The sequence below is a fragment of the Pleurodeles waltl genome, chromosome 4_1, assembly GCF_031143425.1.
Source record: "Pleurodeles waltl isolate 20211129_DDA chromosome 4_1, aPleWal1.hap1.20221129, whole genome shotgun sequence".
In the NCBI taxonomy this organism is placed as follows: domain Eukaryota; kingdom Metazoa; phylum Chordata; class Amphibia; order Caudata; family Salamandridae; genus Pleurodeles; species Pleurodeles waltl.
Window position 1 is genome coordinate 133,105,203 of NC_090442.1, and position 24,701 is coordinate 133,129,903.

Genomic DNA, 24,701 nt, shown 5'->3' on the forward strand with positions numbered 1-24,701 from the left:
ACAAGATCCAAGGGAGACAGGCAAAAGATGGGTCATGTTGCCAAGGCAATTCAACAACCTGACGTAATCCCCGACATGGACGATGACGATGGGCCTGAAGGGATGGTATATATCATCCATGCCACAGAACTAGGCAGCCAGATCAGGAAAAAGATTCCCAAATGCAAAGTAAAGGTGGCAGGTCTTCAAGTAACAGCACTAATCGACATTCGGGCCTCGATCAGTATACTTGCTCAATCGGCATTCAATCAACTGCCGCATCGCCCCCCACTTCGCAATACAGCAGTGCAGGTATTTGCATTTGGATCAACAACACTGCTCCCACTTGCAGGAGTCTACATGACAGATATCGCTCATGAAGACACAACCATACAAGCCAATGTATATGTCAACAAGATAGGAACTGCAATGCTACTCAGTTGCCGCGCTGCTGAAGAGCTAAAACTGGTGGTATTTGCATTCAGCATACACATAGGGGCGCTGGAGAGCCTCGAAGAGGAGTATGCTGATATATTCAGAGGAATTGGCTGCCTGAAAGACCGTCAGGTGAAACTGCATATCGACAAGTCCATAGAACCGGTGGCCCTCAAACACAGATGCATAGCTTTTCACCTTCGACCACAGGTGGAGGCAGAATTAAGGAAGCTAGAGGAGGCCAACATCATTGAGAAAGTGGAAGGACCAACACCGTGGGTGTCGCCGATCATGGTCACGAGAAAACCAAAACAACCAGGAGAGGTACGCATATGCTTGGACATGCGCCTACCAAACGTGGCCATCAGGAGGGAACGTCATCTCACACCCATGGTGGATGACATAGTGGCAGAAGTCAGTGGCTCAAGGTGGTTCTCCAAAATGGACTTGCGCGCAGGGTATTATCAACTAATGTTAGCCCCGGAGTCACGCGCAATAACAACTTTTTCTAGCCATGTAGGGCTGAGGAGATACTGGCGCCTGAGTTTCGGGATTGCAAGCACAGCGGATGTGTTTCAAGACACGATAAGAGGTGTTTTGGCTGGTCTAGAGGGGGTCATCAACTTGAGCGACGATATTTTGGTGCACGCTCCGACGGTAGAGACACACTTAAAGAGATTTCGAGCTGTGTTCCAACGTTTGCACCTAAATGGACTAACACTACACCGAGAAAAGTGTGAATGTCAGAGACAGGACATTGCATTTTTTGGATATCACTTTTCGGAGAAGGGTGTTCGGCCTGACCCGGAGAAGGTGGGGGACATAAAATCGGCACCTGCCCCTACGTCAGTCACAGGTGTCCGCAGTTTTTTGGGCATGGTGACATATTGCGGAAGATCCATTCCAAACCTGACCTCTCTCACGGCCCCATTGCGGGAACTCACGAAGGCCCACACTCCGTGGGAATGGAATCTGGCACAGGAGACGGCGTTCCAAGCAACCAAGCAGGCACTATCTGCAGAAACCACATTAGTATACTTTGACCCTGCTAAAGACACAGAACTATCGGTGGACGCCAGCCCGGTAGGGCTCGGGGCTGTTCTGTCCCAAAAAGGAACGGATGGTGAATGGGCACCCGCAGCTTATGCGAGCAGAGCATTGACCGTGGCGGAGCAACGCTATTCCCACATCAAAAAGGAGGCATTGGCGGTAAATTGGGGATGACGTCACTATCATTTGTACATCTATGGTCATCCATTCGTGATATGTACAGATCATAAACCCCCAATACCGTTGTTTAACAAGACAGCGTCACAGCCTCCCCCCAGAATCGAGAAATGGATTCTTCAGTCACTAGGATATCAGTTCTCGGTGGTATACCGTCTGGGCACTCAGAATCCAGCTGATTACCTCTCGCGACACGCCAGACCTGTCACAGCACTAGAAGAAGAAGAAGAAGCAGAAGATATCGAGGAATAGGTACGATTAGTGGTGGAGAGGTCTAGGCCGCTGCCCATGTCATTGAAAGAGATACAGGACGCTACTCAAAAAGATGAGGTCCTACAGATGGCCATGTCATGCGTCAGTGATGGGAGATGGCATCTGTTGAAGGAAAATTTGTTTCTTAGAACCGTGGAGGCAAGTACTGCATTGCAGGCACTATTCCGCGTTCGACATGAGTTGGCAGTGTCTGCTGAAGACTGCCTTCTGCAAGGCCATCGTATTGTCATCCCGAAAGTCTGCGACAAAGAACAATTGATTTGGCTCATGCCATTCATCAGGGCATGGTAAAGACCAAAGCAAGGTTGCGTAGTAAAGTGTGGTTTCCTGATCTAGACGCCAGGGTGGAACAGAGGATACAGCAGTGTTACGTGCGCCAAATGGTGGGGCCGGCGGACCCCCGCCACCTATCATTATGGAGCCCATTCCATCCATTCCATGGCAGCGAGCCAGTGCGGATCTAGGCAGCTTACCGGATAGACGGCACATGTTGGCCGTAATGGACGATTTCTCAAAGTATCCGGAAGTGGAACTGCTGGAATTCACCATCACAGAGAAGGTGATACCATGTATGGAAAAGATCATGGCCACCCACGGGATCATACAGGAATTGAGAACTGACAATGGCCCCGCATTCTCGAGCCATGAGTTTGCCTCCTACTTGGCTTTGCATGCAGTTCATCACCGTAAGATCACTCCGCGGTGGCCCCAAGCCAACGGAGAAGTGGAATGGTTTATGAGGACTTTAAACAAGGTGTTGTGAATTGCAGTAGCACAAGGGAGGAACGTGGACTGTGCCATTTTCGAGTTCCTGAGAGAATACCGTTTGACGCCACACAGCACGACCGGAGGGTCCCCAAGTTCAATTTGAATGAGAAGGTAGGTGAGAGACACCATTCCTCAGGTAGCTGGTTCCATGACAGTCCAGGATCAAGTGGAAATAAGGCTAAGAAATAGACGAGCACAAAATGATTGGATGTCGAAAAAGCAACGAGCTCGTGTGAGAGGCTTGCGAGTGGGAGATTTGAACACATTCATGAGGAATCTTTTACTCCGCTCTTTAGGGTCGAGTTAACCCTTTGTAGTTTCCATCAGTCGTACCTCTGCAGAGGAAACACCAGTCACGGGACCCTAAACAATCATCCGCCAAGACGAAGTGCCCTCGAGACACATTCCAGGAAGTCTTTTTTGTGTTTTTTTTCTGTAGGTAACTGGTGGCTTCCGTGGGCACCATGACCCCTGCGTGCGAACCTCTTCCAGCAGTGCGCAGTGCACTGATGGGGATAACACAAAAGAGACACCCAGCATTTCTGAAACTATGAGCAACATTCCTCCCATCCCAATTGCTGACCTGGAAAGACATCTGGAAAAATGCACTTTGATGTCATTACATGTGTTTGTGGTCACGCGCATTTTCGAGCAGTGAACACGCTTTAGCTAATTGCGCGCCATGTAACCGGAAAAAGTGCAAATATCCATGTAACTGGGTGGATGTCATGCAACACGCTCGACTACTGCCCAGCGAGATCGCACTGTGAAGGAAAGAGAAAAAGTAGCCCAGAAACCATACTGAAAACATGGATCCTCGTATGTTTTCAGTAGTTGGTCGGTGCACTCGAGGAGGGCTACACACCATTAAAGGCATGACGTATGCATGCCTTTCACTAATGAAATCAAGCAATTTTAAAAGGCAAGCCCACGAACCAACCAAACTCATGGGAGTGACATGGACGTGTTTACAAGCCCACAGGGAGATTACACAAGGACATAGCGCTTTGCGCTCGACCCTAAAAAGGACTCTTTCTGACCCAAGATCTAGCTTTCTGCCAACTTTGGTGTAATTCCACCCAGCAGTTCAGGCTGTATTCGTGTCTGAAATCCCTACGGGAGACTGCATGGGGAAAACACGTTTTGGGCCCCCCCTTTTACTCAGCCCCTGCTTGACTGATCACCGAACACTTTCAAGACAGCAGCTGAACTAAGCAAAGTATACATTTTGAAACTTTCATGAAGATTCGTCAAGCGGCACCGAAGTTAGTAACAAAACAAAAAATGCTCTGTCTATGGAAACTATTCCCTAACTATATCTACCTGCTGGCGACTGTCACTAGGTAATGTATATATTACCTAGTAGCGGTCACCAGTAGGTAGTTATAGTTAGGCCCTAGTTTCTATATAAAAAGCATTTTCTATACTTGCCTATATCCTTGGCGCCGCTTGATGAATCTTCACAAAACTTTCCCCAAAAATTCGCCAGTCCCGTCCGCTGCTGCCTGGACAGTTTTGGATTGATCCGTTGGGGGAAGGTTTGAGAAAAAGAGGGAGGTCCCAAAACAAGTTTTCCCCATTTATTTTACCTTTAGGGATTTTGAACAGCAATGGTGCAAAAACTACTGTATGGAATTACACCCAATATGGCAGGAAGGTAGGTCCTAGTCCAAAATTAGTGCTTTTTTTGTTTTGGTGTAATTTCGTTCAGTTGTTTTAGACAAATTAAAGAAAATCCAAATTTGTATATCTAGGGACGCAAAGGATTTGCAACCCCTCCCAGTCTCGTGCAGTGATCTGATTGGCTGATGGCACTACAACAACAGAAAGTTAAAAAAGAAAAGGGGCCCACCATGCACTGCTAATTACCCCACACATTACGCCACTCATTCCATCTTTCATGACATCATTGGTAATATCAATGTAATATTTGCAGTCAAAATGTTGCAGAAAAAACTGTGCGTGGCGAGGGTGCGAGTTATAGTAGTTACCTTAGTGCACAAGTTATAGTTAATTGGGGTAACTCTAACTATAACTGGTGAATTTCCATGGTTTCTATAACTATAAAGTCCCTGGAACCTTTGTTTTTTCAGTGAAGATATATATATATATATATATATATATATATATATATATATATGTAACATATTGTCTAAAAAAATGCAGTTAAAGGTCAGTTATGGTTCAGCAAGCACAAAAAGGCCCTAAAATTAATCTTACAGTTTATCCAGTAACTCACGTCCCTGTCATGTTTTGCTCTTTGTACTATTTTTTTTTTTTTTACATGCCATCAGCTGAGGAGTGAACATTCTGTGCTTTTGCCAGACTCTGTGTTCAACAGCAGATGTTGATCAGAGAGCCTGTCTGGTCTTGCACTGGACTTTGGCCCATATTTATACTTTTTGACGCACAACTGCGCCAACGCAGTTGTGCGTCAAAAATTTTACCGCCGGCTAACGCCATTCCAACGCGCCATGCGGGCGCCTTATTTATGGAAAGACCTTAGCCGGCGCTGCGGACTGGTGTGCGTCAAAAAAAATGACTCACACCAGGCAGCGCCGGCGTATGGGAAAATGGAGGTTGGGCGTCAGAAAATGGGGCAAGTCAGGTCTGAAGCAAAATTCAGGCCTCAAACCGGATTTGCGCCATTTTATTTTACGTCCAACCTCCATTGACATGACTCCTGTCTTAGCAAAGACAGGAGTCATGCCCCCTTGCCCAATGGCCATGCCCAGGTCATGGTCATTGGGCATAGTCATTGGGCATAGTGGCATGTAGGGGGGCCCAAATCAGGCCCCCCTATGCCACAAAAAAAAAAACAAAAAAAAATACTTACCCCAACTTACCTCAACTTCCCTGGGATGGGTCCCTCCATCCTTGGGTGTCCTCCTGGGGTGGGCAAGGGTGGCAGGGGGTGTCCCTGGGGGCATGGGAGGGCACCTCTGGGCTCCTTCTGAGCCCACAGGTCCCTTAACGCCTGCCCTGACCCAGGTGTTAAAAAACGGCGCCCATCAGGCTGTGCGCCGTTTTTTAAGGTCTGCCCCCTCCTGTGCGTCAAAATGACGTCAGAGTATAAATATGGGGCACAGGCCTTAAAGTCATTTTTTGGAAGGGAAGGCCTACCTTGCATATAATTAACGCAAGGCTGGTTCCCCCTTCCAAAAAATGACGCACATGGTGGAATTTTTACGCCCGCAGCGTCAGACGTCAAAGTATAAATATGGGGCAGGGTTTGCGCCGATTGTGCGAAAAAATTTTGACGCACATTCGGCGCAAACAGAGTATAAATATGCCCCTTAGTTTGCTAGTCGCCAAAAATAATGCAGATTCATCAAACAGTGGCATGAAACGGAGCAAATCAAGAATAGACCCAACATACCACATGTGGTGTAGATCAATCAGTGATGCCGAAGTCCTTTCTAAATCAGTCTGCTCTGCATTTTAACTCCCCTATTGTATTTGTACAAAACGTGATATACCTGGACTGGGCGAAACATACTAACGCCTACATTTGATGCAGATTCCTCATACAACACTAAAGTTACAAGCAAATGAAAATGTTATTGCCCTTCCTTTTAAACCCCTCCACCCCACAAATGGATTGTCGCAACACTTGACAGCAATGTAAAACCAATTCTCCAAAATGTCTGTGAAATTTTGCAGATTTGTCACACAGTGCCAATGTTTGTAGTAAATGAACACTTGCTAATAACATTGGCACAGCCATGTTATACATTTATTTAAAGATAAATACAAGACGGAAACAGGAGTATAGGTATTAGCTACATCGGATTCCTATCATAAACCTGCAATCCTAAATCTGATATGTGACCCCTGCTAAAGACCGCAATGTGTCTATCAAAAAGTAATTTTAAAGACACACTAGGACTTCACAAGGGGCATAGGGGTATATCATAGAGTATACAATTTATTTTCCCCATGTTCCTGCTGGCTATGTCTTTTTTTTGTACTCGTATTAATATACTTATGACAAGGCAAGGAAAATTAATGTGGCTCAATAACACTTTATTTATTGCAACTGTACTAGTAAACACACTTTCATCCATTTATTTTTACATTTCAGAGATCACATTCTGTTTTATACCCATTGGGCAGTAGAACTGACATGAGGAAAACTTTTTTTTTCCTCACACATTGCATGTAACAAATATGTTACAAAAGGAAACAACTGGAAGTTGTTTCAATGTGATTTTACTTTACTGCACAAATGTAACTCCTTACAACACAATTTTGGTCAAACACCTTATGTTAAAGCAAGGGAGGGAGGGCCATCTTGACCCACTTAAGGCAGCACCTCCTTTGAATTATGGCTGCTTCCCACACTCAACAATGGTAATAAAGAAATGGAATCTGCGCATCCATATCTGTGTCTGTGTGTGTGTGTATATATATATATCAATCATTGATTTGGTATTTGTAGAGTGCTCACTGTCACCCCCAGGGGTCTCTGGGCACTTAGGTGTTGTTCCAGGTCTTGGTAGCAATGTAGGAGAATGAGCATCCCCCAGTGTGGCTGGGAAGAATGTAGGGGGATGGGGGAGGTCAAGCGAGGCAGAGGGCAGGTGTCTTCCGGAAAAAGGGAAGTTTAGTTGATGTAAGATGGCCCTTGGTTGTGTAGTGCTCTAAATGCATACGTGAGAATCTTGAACTGACATCTTTTCTGGATGGGGAGCCAGTGGAGGTCTCTCAGGTGGGGGTGATGTGGGTCAATTTGGGGAGTTCCAGGATGAGTCTGGCTGCAGTATTCTGGATGGTCTGGAGTCTTTCGCTGAGTTGGGTGGAGATTCCGGCATAAAGAGTGTTGCAGTGGTCTAGGCAGCTGGTGGCGAGGACCTGTGTGTGACGGTCTTTCTGGTGTTGATAGGGATCCATCTGAAGATTCTGCAGGGCATGCGGACGGTTTGGAAGTATGAGGAGCTGACTGCATTGATTTGTTGTTTCATTGTCAGTTGGCTGTTGAGGATGATGATGAGGTTGAGTGCGTGGTCTGTTTGTGTGGGTGTAGGTCCATGTTCTGCTAGCCACCAACTGTGGTCCATACGGAGGTGTTCTTTCCGAAGATCAGTACTTCTGTTTTGTCAGGGTTAAGCTTGAGGCAGCTTCCTCTAGACTATTTGGTTATGTCTGTCATGATGTTGCTGAAGTTGTTTATGACGTTGGTTGGGTCCTCAGTGAGCGAGAGGATGAGTTGAGTGTCATTGGTGTAGGAAATTTTGTTGAGACAGTGGGATCTGACGACCTCTGCGAAGGGGGGTCATGTAAATGTTGAACAGGGTGGGGCTGAGGCAGGATCCAGGTGATGTCCTTGGGTGCAGAGGAGAAAGGAGGCAGTTAGATGCTCTGGGTGTGTCCTGAGCGAAAAGAGGTGATCCATTTGAGGGCATTTTGCTGTATGGCAGCGGTGTGGAGTCTGTCCTGGAGGGTGTGAGGGAGACGGTATCAAACATGGAGAGGTTGAGGAGGATCAGAGCCACGGTTTCTCTGCGGTTGAGGAGAGATCTGATGTCGTCTGTGGTGACAATCAGCACAGTTTTCGTGCTGTGGTTGGCATGGGATCCCGATTGTGAGGTGTCGAGAAGTTGGCTGAGTTTCAGGTATTTGGTGAGCTGTTGGTTGATGGCTTTCTCAAGTACTTTGGCCAGGAAGGGGAGCAGCGACATCTGTCAGTAGTTTTTGAGGTAGCTGGGGTCAACTAAGGGCTTTTTCAGGACGGGTCTGACCTCCGCGTTTTTCCATTCATCTGGAAAGATTGCTGTGGAGATGGAGGTGTACAGGATGTTGGTGAGTTATGTGCTGATAGGCTTGGCTCTGAGGTTGAAGAGATGGTGGGGGCAGGGGTCGGTGGGCGCCCCGGAGTGGATCGACAACATGATGGTAGAGGTGGTGTGCGGAGTGAGTGGCGACCAGATGGTGATCGTTCCTGGGGTGTTTGCTGGTTGATTGAAGATCTCGAGACTGGGGTGGAGGGTTGGGGGTTGAAGTTGTTATAGAATGTGGTTATCACACTGTGGAAGTAGCCTGAGAGGCAGTCGCAAAGTTCTTGAGAAGTTTGGATGGAGTTCTCTGTGGCAGGATGGCTGGCGAACTCCGTGACAATCTTGAATAGTTCCTGTCTATGGTTGGCGGGGTGTTTATGCGGTCGGTGATGGCTCCTCTCTTGGCTTCCTTGATGCACCAGTGATAGTCGCTGAGGGCTGCTTTGTAGAAGGCTGTGTTGGAGGGGTCCTTGGTGGCTCACCATCACTTCTCAAGGCAGTAGTTGCTGCGCTTAGTGGTTCTGAGCTCTGATGTGTACCAGCTGGCTAGTTTTGAGGCTTTCTTGGTTTTTGCTGCTTTCAGCAGGGCACTTTCATCAGCTCAGTTCCAGGCGGCCTGGTTGAGATCTGCTGAGGTTTCTGGTTGTGAAGTGCTGAGGGACTAGATCCATTGCATCTTAGTAATTTTTCCCCAGCTGCAATAGGTGGCCCTGTGGAGCTAGGTGGATGTTTGTTGATCTCTGACTAGGAAGGTAAAGTGGATGTTGACTTAGTTGGTTCAGGTGAGGTCTTTGGTGTGGGTAAATTTGAGTCGGTTGCTGGATGTGAAGAAAGCATCAAGTGTGTGTATGGCTTTGTGCGTGGGTGCAGTGACTAGTTGGGTAAGGTCAATGTTCTCTAGGAGGGAGGCGGTGTTGATGTCATCAATGTGAAAGTTGAGATCACCGAGCAGGGCGTAGTGCTAGGAGTCAATAGCCGGGGACACTGAGGTTCAAGATGGTGTCGCAGAAGGCTGGTTGGGGTCCCTATGGTCTGTAGGTAAGGGTGCCTATTATCGTGGTCTTGGCATATGTTTGAAGCTGGAAATTGAGGTGCTCCATGAAGGGTGTAGGGTCGTCGTTGGTGATGGTACATTGGATGGTTTCCTTGAAGAATATGGCAATGCCTCTACTGTGTCTGTTTGTGCGGTGTCTGTGTATCATCTTGTAGCCAATGGGTGTGACATTGGCGATGTCAGGGTGCGCGATGGGGTTAAGCCATGTTTCTGTGATGAAGGTCACGTCAAGGGAGAGTGTAGTGATGGTGTCCCAGATTTTAATGGAGTTTTTGCAGAGGGAACGGGCTTTGAGCAGGATGCACTGGAGAGGTGTTGGAATCAGTGTAGGCTTGTGCGCATGGGTTCTAGTGCAGGCCAGTGGTCCTGTGTGGCATGAGAAGCAGCAGTGGTGGCAGGTGAAGGGACCTTTGGTTGATCCCTCCTTGTAAAACTCACATTTGATGATGGACCACAGGTTCTCAATGGGGTTCAGATCAGGTGAACAAGGAGGCCATGTCATTAGATTTCCTTCTTTTATACCCTTTCTTGCCAGCCACGCTGTGGAGTACTTGGACGCGTGTGATGGAGCATTGTCCTGCATGAAAATCATGTTTTTCTTGAAGGATGCAGACTTCTTCCTGTACCACTGCTTGAAGAAGGTGTCTTCCAGGAACTGGCAGTAGGACTGGGAGTTGAGCTTGACTCCATCCTCAACCCGAAAAGGCCCCACAAGCTCATCTTTGATGATACCAGCCCAAACCAGTACTCCAACTCCACCTTGCTGGCGTCTGAGTCGGACTGGAGCTCTCTGCCCTTTACCAATCCAGCCACGGGCCCATCCATCTGGCCCATCAAGACTCACTCTCATTTCAACAGTCCATAAAACCTTAGAAAAATCAGTCTTGAGATATTTCTTGGCCCAGTCTTGACGTTTCAGCTTGTGTGTCTTGTTCAGTGGTGGTCGTCTTTCAGCCTTTCTTACCTTGGCCATGTCTCTGAGTATTGCACACCTTGTGCTTTTGGGCACTCCAGTGATGTTGCAGCTCTGAAATATGGCCAAACTGGTGGCAAGTGGCATCGTGGCAGCTGCACGCTTGACTTTTCTCAGTTCATGGGCAGCTATTTTGCGCCTTGGTTTTTCCACACGCTTCTTGCGACCCTGTTGACTATTTTGAATGAAACGCTTGATTGTTCGATGATCACGCTTCAGAAGCTTTGCAATTTTAAGAGTGCTGCATCCCTCTGCAAGATATCTCTCTATTTTTGACTTTTCTGAGCCTGTCAAGTCCTTCTTTTGACCCATTTTGCCAAAGGAAAGGAAGTTGCCTAATAATTATGCACACCTGATATAGAGTGTTGATGTCATTAGACCACACCCCTTCTCATTACAGAGATGCACATCACCTAATATGCTTAATTGGTAGTAGGCTTTCGAGCCTATACAGCTTGGAGTAAGACAACATGCATGAAGAGGATGATGTGGTCAAAATACTCATTTGCCTAATAATTCTGCACTCCCTGTAGACACTGCAATTTTTAACAGTTCCTAGGGGGAGTAAGAGTTTGTTAGTTTTTGCAGGTAAGTAAACCACCTACGGGGTTCAAGTTTGGGTCCAAGGTAGCCCACCGTTGGGGGTTCAGAGCAACCCCAAAGTTACCACACCAGCAGCTCAGGGCCGGTCAGGTGCAGAGGTCAAAGTGGTGCCCAAAACGCATAGGCTTCAATGGAGAAGGGGGTGCCCCGGTTCCAGTCTGCCAGCAGGTAAGTACCCGCGTCTTCGGAGGGCAGACCAGGGGGGTTTTGTAGGGCACCGGGGGGACACAAGTCCACACACAAAGTACACCCTCAGCGGCACGGGGGCGCCAGGGTGCAGTGTGCAAACAAGCGTTGGGTTTTCAATAGAAAGCAAAGGGAGACCAAGGGGTCTCTTCAGCGATGCAGGCAGGCAAGGGGGGGACTCCTCGGGGTAGCCACCACCTGGGCAAGGGAGAGGGCCTCCTGGGGGTCACTTCTGCACTGGAGTTTGGATCCTTCAGGTCCTGGGGGCTGTGGGTGCAGTGTCCCTACCAGGCGTTGAGTTCTTAGAAGCAGGCAGTCGCGGTCAGGGGGAGCCTCGGGATTCCCTCCCTTCGTGGTGGGGGCTCCGGGGTGGGCAACTCTGGCTACTCACGGTCTCGCAGTCGCCGGGGAGTCCTCCATGAAGTGATTGTTCTCCACAAGTCGAGCCGGGGGCGTCGGGTGCAGAGTGTCAAGTCTCACGCTTCCGGCGGGAAACGCAAGTTGTTTCAAAGTTGCTTCTTTGTAGCAAAGTCGCAGTCTTGGGTGAACAGAGCCACTGTCCTCGGGAGTTCTTGGTCCTTCTAGATGCAGGGCAGTCCTCTGAGGATTCAGAGGTCGCTGGTCCCTGGGGAGAGCGTCGCTGGAGCAGTGTCTTTAGAAGTGGGAAGACAGGTCGGTAGAGCTGGGGCCAAAGCAGTTGGTGTCTTCGTCTTCTCTGCAGGGTTTTTCAGCTTAGCAGTCCTCTTCTTCTTAGGTTGCAGGAATCTAGTTTCCTAGGTTCTGAGGAGCCCCTAAATACTGAATTTAGGGGTGTGTTTAGGTCTGGGAGGGCAGTAGCCAATGGCTACTGTCCTTTAGGGTGGCTACACCCTCTTTGTGCCTCCTCCCTGAGGGGAGGGGGGCACATCCCTATTCCTATTGGGGGAATCCTCCATCTGCAAGATGGAGGATTTCTAAAAGTCAGAGTCACCTCAGCTCAGGACACCTTAGGGGCTGTCCTGACTGGCCAGTGACTCCTCCTTGTTTTTCTCATTATCTCTCCTGGACTTGCCGCCAAAAGTGGGGGCTGTGTCCAGGGGGCGGGCATCTCCACTAGCTGGAGTGCCCTGGGGCATTGTAACACGAAGCCTGAGCCTTTGAGGCTCACTGCTAGGTGTTACAGTTCCTGCAGGGGGGAGGTGTGAAGCACCTCCACCCAGAGCAGGCTTTTGATTCTGTCCTCAGAGAGCACAAAGGCCCTCACCACATGGGGTCAGAAACTCGTCTCTCAGCAGCAGGCTGGCACAGACCAGTCAGTCCTGCACTGAACAATTGGGTAAAATACAGGGGGCATCTCTAAGATGCCCTCTGTGTGCATTTTTTTATAAATCCAACACTGGCATCAGTGTGGGTTTATTATTCTGAGAAGTTTGGTACCAAACTTCCCAGTATTCAGTGTAGCCATTATGGAGCTGTGGAGTTCGTTTTTGACAGACTCCCAGACCATATACTCTTATGGCTACCCTGCACTTACAATGTCTAAGGTTTTGCTTAGACACTGTAGGGGCATAGTGCTCATGCACCTATGCCCTCACCTGTGGTATAGTGCACACTGCCTTAGGGCTATAAGGCCTGCTAGAGGAGTGACTTACCTATGACACAGGCAGTGTGAGGTTGGCATGGCACCCTGAGGGGAGTGCCATGTCGACTTAGTCGTTTTCTCCCCACCAACATACACAAGCTGGCAAGCAGTGTGTCTGTGCTGAGTGAGGGGTCCCTAGGGTGGCATAAGACATGCTGCAGCCCTTAGAGACCTTCCCTGGCATCAGGGCCCTTGGTACCAGGTGTACCAGTTACAAGGGACTTACCTGGGTGCCAGAGCTGTGCCAATTGTGGAGACAATGGTACATTTTAGGTAAAAGAACACGTGATGGGGCCTGGTTAGCAGGGTCCCAGCACACTTCTCAGTCAAGACAGCATCAGTATCAGGCAAAAAGTGGGGGGTAAGTGCAACAGGGAGCCATTTCCTTACACAGGGGTCAGGCAAAAATGGGAGCAGGAAGAGGGGGAAACTGCAGGGGAAAACAGCAGCACAACTTGGGTGGACTTAAACTACGTAACTACATAAATTATATTAAGAGATGCCAAAGTAAGTAAAAGCCAAAGTAAAACAAATGTAAAATGCCAGAATTAAAGGCCACCAGGGCAGGAGAGGTGCTAAATTACCACTACAATAGGTGGGCAGAGGGCATAGAGCAGGATCAAGCTGGGGATCTCAAGGACTGGAAGCAGAGTCCAGGTTCTGAGGAGCCAAGCAGGGGGAGCGGCACAGATGCCAGAGATCAATGGGCTACTGTTGGAGCCATGCAGCAGCCTCCATGAGTATATGTATATATATATATATATATATATTTATAAATGTATATATATATATATCTGTATATATATATATATACTGATTACTAATATATAAGGCTGTCAAGACAGCTAAAACGTTCATCAGGAAACAGTCTGTAGGCCAAAGCTACAAAGCTCATCAAAAATTAGAAACAGTGTGCAATGTACTGCTCACCTATCACTTCTTCTCCTCGTTGAATACTTTTTATATGTTGAAGCTTAGCATTCACCTTGTTTATCTACTCTACTGGTGCTTTTATTCTGTCTTCTTTAATTGTCACTCCTTCATTTGTCACCCCAAAGATTTCAACAATTTTGTCATCATTCCTTTTTGATTTTTGTTTTATTAGGTGCTCTTTGTTATGCAGATCTTGGAACAACTTTCAAAAAGTCCGGGGGGCATTATACCTACATCTTGGAAACCCTGGGGCCGCTGCCAGCCTTTCTTAGAGTGTGGGCAGAATTTATCTTGATACGGTAAGAAAATATTAGCACCACATGAGTGCCTAACTGATTTCCATTTCTATAGAAGGAGTGCCAAACAAAGAAACATATGCTGCTAGAGAAGCTAGGATGAATCGCTTTGTGATGAGAATGGGTGAAAAACAGCACCATTTTGTGGGTTTTGTTAGGAAACTAGCTTTCTGAATCCATTCTACCTTTTCTTACTCTACACATTTGCAGAAATCCACCTACACTCCTCATCACGTCAATTTCTGCTCTTTCATGAAACAGATAGCTCATTCTACCTTTCACTATGTACACTTTAGGAAATATTTACCAGATCTCTGTTATGTAATCCTCATTCTTTCCCAAGCTGCACTGTGAACAAACTTCCCAATCCCTGCAGCAAGAAAGATATCTTCTCTTGTCATGTCTGATTAGCTATCTTTCTTCAGCATGATTCCCTCTTCAGGAAAATCAGTTTGTGACATAGCCTTATCTTCTCAACCTCTTGCTCTTTTTAAACTCCATGTTAGCTAATTCCCTCAAGCACACATGTGCCCTACGCCTCTTTTGATTAACTTTCAGACAGGTGTCTTATTTGACCAAAGAACAATGCACACATGATTTTAGTCCCAACACTCTCAATGTTCAATTCATCTTATTCCTTTTCCTCAATAGGGAGTTTCTCTTCCAAAAATATGAACAGACGTATCACTAAGAGCCAAAGGTGCAGACAGACTGATGGCAAAAGTGGCCAAAATTGCACACTAACTTTGTAACTTGATCTGTTTCCTTTATTGCAACAGGTCACAATTCAAATTCGCCGGTCGCAGGGGGTTACAGAATGACCTCTCTAATGAATATTAATTAGGCAGCTCACTATTTGCAACCACCTGTGATTGGTTATAAACACTAGATGGTAGCCTGCAAGGAACAGCAAGCCACCCCTGATTGTGCATTACCGTATGGGAAACATTTGTTTTCCAATCAGCTTAAGGTCATAAAAGAAGCGGGTGCCACAAGGCTAAAAGAGCAGATGATGGACGGAATGCTGAACAAATCTAACATTCATTCCCAGTCACAGATCCGGGTTTAATCCATTGTTATTTTGCTCACAACCAGGCTAACAAAGGGCAGTTAAAGATAATCATAACCTGCCAAATATCACTATGAACAGAAGTGCTGCAAAGCTGAGATCAACTAGGTGTCAGGAAGTTCAAAATGATGTTTAGAAAAGATAAAATAAAAGACTTACCAAATCCACTAAAGATAGTCATCGTATCACAGCACTCAATGAATTGGTTTAAGAAGATACGCCCAGGCTTGTGCTTACAGAGCTGTTCATTCCCGAAGTAGTTTGGCCCCAAAGTTGCTGAGTGGGGCTCAGAATAATTTCACAGGTCTTCAAAGAATAAATATCAGAAAAGTGACTTTCGGAATAGTGAAACTTTTCAGATGGCAGCTAGGAAAGAAGCCACAGTTCCAAATAATGTTAAGGACGATCCTAAGGCTAGCACATCAGAGGACCTTAGAGGAGTGTTGCGTAAACATGATTACCAAGCAGCATCAGAGAGCCTGTTCCTCTCAAAGACAGTAAGTTCCACACTGGTCTACAATGCTTCCGCTTTTCTGAAACCACCACCACCTTTCGATGCTGCCAAAAAACTAAATATTGGCGATAGATAGACTGCTTGGATAGAGACTTTTGATGATTTCATTGATGCATTTGAAGAGACTGATCAGATGAAGATTATCAAATATTTCAAAGATCTTGCTGGTGATGGTGTGAAAGAAGTCATAAAGAAAATGACGAGACCTGGCAGAGAAGTCACATACTATCAGATTAAAACAGAAGAGTTAAATCTCAAATTCAATCCAGTACCAAATGTTGATTATGAAAGAAACACTCATCAAACACAGTAAGTTCAATAAAATTAACGATGAAGAAGTTATGCGTCTTAGAGTTACTGATGGATGTTTGTCAGATTCATTCAGACAACGACTGCTGAGAGAAGCTCTCAGTCTGGAGCGAGGGCTAATGGGTGACAGAGCTGAAGAGCATGCTGAATGACAAACTACTGACATGGATGGCAGAGGTGCCAGAGTGAATCAGTCATGAGTGTGAAAAGTGAGCCAAAGAAAAAGACTGAAGGACATAAATTGATGTCTACATGTAAAAAAGAAGTTATGTTTTAGATGTGGATTATTGTTACTCAAACAGGACATTATGGAGTGTTCTACTTGGGTTTCTCCTATAGTGGTATTGCCCAAAAAGGACAGTTAAGGAGCTGTACGCATATTTGTTGACATACATCAGGCAAACAAGGCAATTGAACGAGAAAGAAAACTAGGTCCACGCATTGCTGACATGAGAACACAATTAAATGGTGCCAAGGTCTTATCGCACCGTGGTTAAAATAAAGGTTATCAAATTGCAGGTACATGAAAACCTTTTCTACACATTTTGGTCTGCTTCGATACAAAAGACTTAGGCCCTCATTATGATGTCGGTCGGTTACCCTGCCGACAGCCGCTCTGAAGGTCGACTTAAGACCGGCAGCGCGGCGAAGCCCCCGCCGGCCCTATAATGATGATCCCGCCGGACCAGAGGTAAACAGGGCCTTTACATTGACGCCGACTCCAAATGGAGCCAGCGCCAATGCGGCAGTGCAGCGGGTGCAGCAGCACCCGTCGCGCATTTCACTGCCTGTAATTCGGACAGTGAAATGCACGACGGGTTGTGCATGTGGGCCCTGCACTGCCAATGCCAAGTGCATGGGCAGAGCAGGAGCCCCCAGGGGGGCCCGAGTCACCCATTCCGCCAGCCTTTCCCTGGCGGTTTAAACCGTCAGGAAAAGGCTGGCGGAATGGGACTCATAATCCGTAGGGCAGCGCTGCATGCAGGTCTGTCCTGTCAGATCTGAAACACCGCCAGGCTGTCTGGTGGCGCACAGCCTGGTTGTGGCGGCGTTTCCACTGTGGCGTTCTCACCATGGTCATAATAGGGTAGTCCGCCTGCCACTACTGCGGCGGTCCGCACGCCACAGTGAGCTTCAGCGGTCCATGGACTGCCAAATTCATAATGAGGGCCTTAGTTTTGGTGTGTCATTGGCTGCAGAACTTTTCCAAGACATCATTTGACATATCATAGAGCCTGTTGTGAATGAGTTCAATTATAGAGATGACATCTTCATTTTTGGAGCTACACAGAAGGAGCACGATAAAGCTCTCACACAAATATGTCATTTACTTACTGATGCAGGTTTGACTCTGAATGCAAACAAATGTGAGTTCCACAAGAGCAAGTTAAAAATCTTTGGCCATATCTTTTCTGATGGAGGTATGATCCTGCAAAAGTATAAGCATTTTCAAATGCTGAACCCCCACATAGTGTTTGTATGGTGCGTTGAAGATACATACAAGAATTTGCTACTATAAATGCTCCATTACGAGAGTTGACGAAAAAAAATGTTTAATTTCATTGGTCACCAGAATGTAAGAGAAGTTTTAAGAGAATCAAACAAGCAATTGAAAAAGCTGCTAAAATTGCATACTTCAATCTGAAGCTTCATACCGAGGTTGTAGATGACTCTAGCTCAGTTGAATACTCAAGGAACTCAAGGCATGTCATCTATGCAACTGTCATCTATCCTACAAGTGTTACTCAACACCCTCTGAATCCCTAAGCATACATGGGAGAGAATAACCATCAACTTTTTCAGTCAACTCGAAAATGGACATCACCTGATGGTGATTGTGAATGAATACTAACGTTTTCCACTTGTTCAAGATCTCTCATCCACAACTTGTGAACTAGTCATTGAGAGATTAGATGGCATCTTTGTGACATGGGGCATTCCAGCCATTTTGAAGCCTGTGAATGACCCACCTTTTAACTGTCAAGAATTCAAAGAATTCCTGGAGCATCTGAATATAAAGCATCAAAAGAGTACACCTTTGTGGCCGCAGTCCAACAAACTTGTTGATGGTTTTATGAGAACACTAAATAAAGCAGTACAGTATGCAACTCTTGAGAAGTTGTTTGAAAACTATATTAAATTCCACCCTACAAGCTTATTGTTCAGCACCTCACTCAACCACAGGCGAAATTCCTGCAACTTTGATGTTAGGGGGAGCAATGACAACCAAGTTACCTCAATGGACTAGAGAGAAGAAATTGAGAACATGATTCGTACAAGAGACTTGGTGAACAAGCAGAAAATGAAAGCCTATGCAGATAAGATGCAACATGCAAAGAATATCACTTTTAAGTGAGGAGATTATGTGATCGTTGGACAGAGGCGAAGAAGAAAATTTGATGCTCCGTCTCCATATGATGCTGTTGTTTTCCACGTGGTGTCCAACAAGAGACAGTTGGTGACTGCCCAGTGCCTTGGGAAGTCTGTTACCAGAGACTCTTCTCACTTTAGGCTTTTGATTCCTTGGTCTTCAAATTGAGATAGTGAAGAAAAGACTGAACCTGAGAAATCAGTGACTGCTGTTACCTTTTCACCATCTTCAAAAATCTCTGACACTGAAGATGACAGCTTCCAGCAACCAGATTGAGTTAACTGATCAAAGCACCAGAAAGGCTGATTGAAGAAATATAGTTGTACATGTTAATATATAAATATGTGTATACAGATTATGTAAAAATTTAATTTTTTATTTAACAGAGGGGGAGATGAAGTGTCTTTCGAATTTAATGACGGAACACTTTTGATTTCAAACTGACTCGGTAGAAGTGTGACATAGTGATTAGAGCATAATGCAATGAAATCTTTGTTTAGAATGTTGAATTCATAGTTACTCTCAGGAAAATAAAGACATGTAATTTTCAGCTCTGTATGTGGGATAGTCATTGGCGGGTTCCCAGACCTGGCTTGCAAGTGGCTACAAATGGCCTTTAACTTCAATTTCCATTGCAAACCATTATTAGAACATTGGAATAATGAGAGTTCCATTGAAAACAATTGAGCAGAAGTGGCCTATATAAACTGGTATAGGCCACCTGCTCTCAAAATTTTAATGCCCTAAAGTCCACTGCCTTTCTCTTTACCCTGCCTCTCCAAAATATATGGATTGGGCAGGGGAAGCAAAAGACAGAGACTGTACAGCTGAACACACAGAGCTTTCACATTTCCCTCCTCCTGTAGTTCAATGTCACTGGGACTTCAGAAGAAGGGAGGGGTGAATAATGCTCAGCTCCTGCGTCTCCCTGTCTTGACTGAACTACAGATAAGCAGTTTATCTGGGAGAATCTGGCTTATTTTTGACAGCATGCTTTCACACCTCTTGCTGTGAATGACAGCACGTGGCTGTTAACAATTGAACATTTATAGCAAGACCTGTGAAACAAAAGCTTATGGCCATGGGAGTTTTCAACCCTCTCGGTCTCTGATGCCATTGTTTTTTTAACTGGGACGTTTCACCCTGATGAGGCAGAATGTTCTAATAGCTTTATAGCCTGCTTTAGCTGGGCTGTACCTTCCATTAAAGGCCACTCCCTTATTAAACGAGCTCGCCTTCAGCGCAGGACTTTAATGCTGGAGTGAGCCTATAATGGTAGGTATACCCCACTACAGAAGGGTATAAAGCTCTAATGCACACCATTGTAGCTCCTTTTACTCACCCTCCTAATTCTGATACTAAAAGGTAGCAAAAAACACATTTGTGAGTTTTTAAGGCTTTTCCAGCTTGTTAATGAATTGAATACATTGAACATAACCTTTTTGCATTTGCAAACCCTGTGATTTTGTGAATCGCAGAGTTTCCAAATGCCAAAGTGCTTAGTACATTAGGCCCTAATTTTCTTAGAACTGTGTAATAGTCGAAATTTTCTTATGCCCACCCATACTTCTATAATACAATTAATTTCAGTTGTATCTATCTGATGGCCATTTCCTGTGGCAGAAATTATCCTAACCCTGATGCTCTAATTGTATTAAGGCAACTATGCCTTAATACAGTATCTAAACTCATGTGAGCAACATAGGTTGAATTTCCTTGCCTTACAAGGAATACAGTGTCCTTAAACACCTGGTCCTGGACCTATTGCTCCACACTTTAGGTAATAATTTGACTGTAACTTAGTTTTGAGTTGAAAATTAAATGATGGTAAAAATATTCAATTAAATAAATAAAAAATTGTTACGTTTGATAAAAAAGAAATTCCCACCTAGTGTAAAAAATGTTTTTTACTATTTATTATTAATGATTAAAAATGGTACATAGAATTATCTAAAAGTAATCTAATTAAAGTGAATATAATGTATTGTTACATTATTTGTTAAATGCAAAAAAGTAATTAAAATATATTATAATTAAATACAATGATGTGCTAGTTTTATATTTTTTTTAATCATTTTATAAAATGTATATATATTTTTAACAAATTTAAATAAAGTAAATTAACATTAATGATTGTGAAGTTTTATATTAAGTCCCTACTTTTATTGATTTCTATGAGAGGATGTTGTAGTACTAGTGGCTGGCCATGTGTGGTGTTGCATGTATTTCAGCTCTGAGCAGGAGTAATTTACTACTCTTTAGGGTTCATTTTATTAGTTATAGAAACTTCAGAAGAGCAGTTTGTGGATAGCAATGGGCTTACTTTTTTGGGGGGGTGTACACTTCCCACCCTAAACCTCTCCCTAAACTTCACTTAAACAGTCCTTACTCATTCCTTATCCCTTCTCATTTAATAGTAAGAATTCTTGATTTTAAAGCAACTCCTGTCTGTCCCTCCAACATTTACAACTAAAATGTATAAATATGTGTGCGGAGACTCCGAAGTCGATGTGGAGATCTCTGTGCAGAAAAAGATAGGCGAGGCAGAGGCACTAATTCTGCAGGTAGGTTTTTAAACAGTAGTTTGTAAAATGTTTGTAGTCAAAAAGTAGTACTACAAAACATACTACAAAATGCAGTTTTTTAATAGACCCCTTATGTTTTGCTGTGACCCAAATACATATTAATAAGAACCATTATCCTGTGAGACTTATTTGGAATTACGAACCTTTTGATCACGTCTGAGGGATTCTCATAATCTGTTCAAAATTACTTACATATCAAATGTAATTAGAAAGGCATAGGACAAGCTGAGAGATTTCCGTTTTATATGCATTAGATAAGATCATATATTATAAGAAACCCATTAGTGATTGTAGTGCAAATGACACAGCACTCAAAAAAGTGCTTCCATTTACAACATATATGAACAAAGACACTGTACAAATCTCAATGCTTCTGTCCAACATTTAAAAATAAGCATAGAGAGTATGACTTGCTTTAGCATCACTAATGGAACAAATAATAAGAGGCAACCAAAAGGGAGGGTTTGTCGATGTTTCGACCCTGAGTAAATGTAAAAGTCACTGCAAGATGTAGTCATCTGACTACCAACCTGCACATAAAAAAGAAGAATAAAGAAAGTCCCTCAATCCTGTGCTGTGTGAAATCAACTCAACGGATCATAATTCCATATCTTACTCACCACCCCAATAGAGGATGCACCCTACAACAAGGAATGTTTCACAAACAGCCCAGAACAATCTAGGGTGAAAATAACTGAGATGTAGGACCTAAGTTCGAGTTTGGTGGAGAAGGTTACTCCATCACAAATGTGACAAATATCCCATTCCCCATATTATGATCCCATAATAGCCTATGGAGATTGTAATATGGCCGACTGGATATCTGTCTAATTTATGACAGAGTAACCTGTCCATCAAACTAGAAATCAGATCCGTAGTCTTATCCTGTATCCAGTGACTCTGATCTAATGCAGCCAAATCTGTGCTAACACCAGCAAAAGGAGAGTGGGTAAAATAACCTGTCCACACTTACAGATGTTACGGTTAGATTATCCTATACAGTCATCTCTACTATTAGTGGAAAACCATCTGTGATTGACCAAGCACCATCCATGTGTGTATGTGGCACTTATTAGTAGGTGGATAAAATCCCCTAAACCCTACGAGGGCTAGATTAGTTACCCTGCCTATACCAACTCCATTGAGACGCAGAGTGCCGCGGAAGCACCGCCAACAGGCTGGCGGTGCTTCTGGGGCAATTCTGACCGCGGCGGTAAGGCCGCGGTCAGAAAAGGGAAACCGGCGGTTTCCCGCCGGTTTCCCGCTGCCCCAGGGAATCCTCCACGGCGGCGCTGCAAGCAGCGCCACCATGGGGATTCCGACCCCCTTCCCGCCATCCTGTTTCTGGCGGTTTTCACCGCCAGAAACAGGATGGCGGGAACGGGTGTCGTGGGGCCCCTGGCTGCAGGGGCCCCCTAACAGGGCCCCATTGAGATTTTCAGTGTCTGCTTGGCAGACACTGAAAATCGCGACGGGTGCAACTGCACCTGTCGCACACCAGCAACTCCGCCGGCTCCATTCGGAGCCGGCATCCTCGTTGCTGGTGCTTTCCCGCTGGGCGGGCGGGCAGCCTTTTGGCGGTCGCCCGCCAGCCCAGCGGGAAAGTCAGAATGACCGCCGCGGTCTTTTGACCGCGGTACGGTCTTCTGGCGGTTCCCGCCAGGCCGGTGGCTTCTGCCGCCGGCGGGGGTCAGAATGACCCCCATAGTGGCCGAAGTGAACCATGATGATTGAATGGTTGCCACCATGTGAAACCATGTGAAAAGTCCTACATGCTCCCTATAATAACTCCAGTTACAAGAGTATTTCAAGAACAAATTTCTCCGATAAAGGTGGAAGGCCATCAGTGATAAAGCACCATCCAAGTGTGCATGCAACATACTTATTAATGTGGGTGACAGCCCCAATCTGTGCAAAGGCTAGGCAAGTTATCCTACCTCTTGCGACTCAACAAACAATCAGTGACAATACTAGTTGGCCGTATTACAATGACAATACTGGTTGACCGTATTACAATGAATTGTTATTTGTCTATCTATGAAGGATGAAACAGACTTAATATGTGAGATTCTGCCCCAAACATACAGTCTAATCCTGAAGTCCACATAGGCTCATCTCCTGCGATAGGGAATCCCACCACACACTCATCATTACTCTCACATAGTGAGAAAGAGACCGAAGGAAGATGCAGCAGAAGTTGCTGTGTTATCTTCCTCAGTTTTTGCACAACTAGACCATCTTGGATATAGGACCAACGCTCAGACATTCTCCTATGTGCGGAAAGACCAAAAATAACTAGTACTGACCCAAAGGGTGCACGCTCAGTCCCCAACATTGTGATTTACTAATGGAAGCAGTGCACAAGTATGTGCTTTCGTGAACAAGATATAGTAAAGACTTGGAACACTGATTAAAATCACATATCCTACATGTGGCATGTTCTATCTACCTGAAAATTATTCAGTATATAAGCATAATTGTCCATGTAGGCTTACTGGGCTGTCCTTGTACTTTTTAAACACATGACCCAAATAAAGGAACAATAAAGGAGAATACAAAAGTTGATCTGTGACATTTTTTTGTTTCTGCTAGACCTGCAAGTACCGCTGTTGTGTCATTGGCATTTGGACGTTACGTAATCGAACCTTTCTTTGCCCCCTGCCACGCACCTATCTTGGCTGTAAAGCTCATCACTGCAGTAGGAGTCTGTAAGTATGTGTGTACACATATGTATGCATTTGTACGCATAACATTACACACCTCTAACACTTGAGTTACTGTTGGTCTAGCCAATTATATAAGATCACTACAAATCATAGATAGCCATTAACCAGGGGCAAAGTTAATTATGTCACCTTTGAAATTGAGCCAAGGCACTGGTAATTACTCTGGGCCACTTCTCAGTTCATTGTTATTTTGCAAACCTCGCCACCTCAGTGTGGACCAGCCATATGCATATCAGACTTGACCTTACTCCAATTGTAACAGTCCAACCCAAACGTCAAGGCTGGTTCCTCCCTGAACCAGAACACAACCCTTGACCAGTTTAGCCCTAGTTATAGGCTCATCAGTCTGGTTCCATTGATAGAGTGTGCATGGGACCCACATCTGGGCAGACCTGTCCCACTTAGGGTGACACACTATAGTATGCAAAAAAGTGATGGATAAACATTTGAATTAATCTCACCCACTGGTAATTACTAGGGGCTGCATCACAGTCCATCATTAATTTGCTATCTCCGTTTGGACTCAGCCGAATGCAAATCAGCCTTGACCTTGCTCCAATGGAAACAGTCCAGCCTGAACTGCCAGGCGAGGTGGTGAAGGCCAGTAACAGGACCAACACTGTGTGAGTCTTTGATTTTAACTGAATATTCTTGTTTCATTTGGAACGGCTCTTAAATGTATGATGTAGGACAAGGCCTTTTGGTGTAATGTGATTAGTTCTTGCTGAAGAGAACATCAGTCTCTAACGGTGGAGCACATGCCCAACTGATCCGATTGTATTCATTTATGTTCAATATACATATCAATCAATCAAATCAATCATGGATTTGTAAAGAGCGGCTAATCACCCATAGTGTCTCAATGTGCTGAAAGTAGGTGTGCTGCTCAGTCGAAGAGCCAGTTCTTTAAGCCCTTCCTGAACTGCTTCAGTGATGCGGTCTGCCTGAGCTTGAGGGGAAGTGTGTTCCTAGATTTGGTCATTAGTATTGACAGAGGCATAC

General features: G+C 45.2%; 1 protein-coding gene across 1 annotated transcript in view; it reads left to right on the plus strand.

Annotated features, from left to right (window-relative positions):
• LOC138287136 (cystine/glutamate transporter-like) overlaps nt 1-24,326 on the plus strand; it is a 38,265-nt gene extending 13,939 nt beyond the window's left edge. Inside the window, exons 2-4 of the mRNA XM_069227495.1 lie at nt 14,002-14,128; nt 23,566-23,681; nt 24,178-24,326. Coding sequence (XP_069083596.1) covers nt 14,002-14,128; nt 23,566-23,681; nt 24,178-24,326 — 392 coding nt within the window. The remainder of the gene's footprint in view (nt 1-14,001; nt 14,129-23,565; nt 23,682-24,177) is intronic.
• Nucleotides 24,327-24,701: the final 375 nt, after the last annotated feature.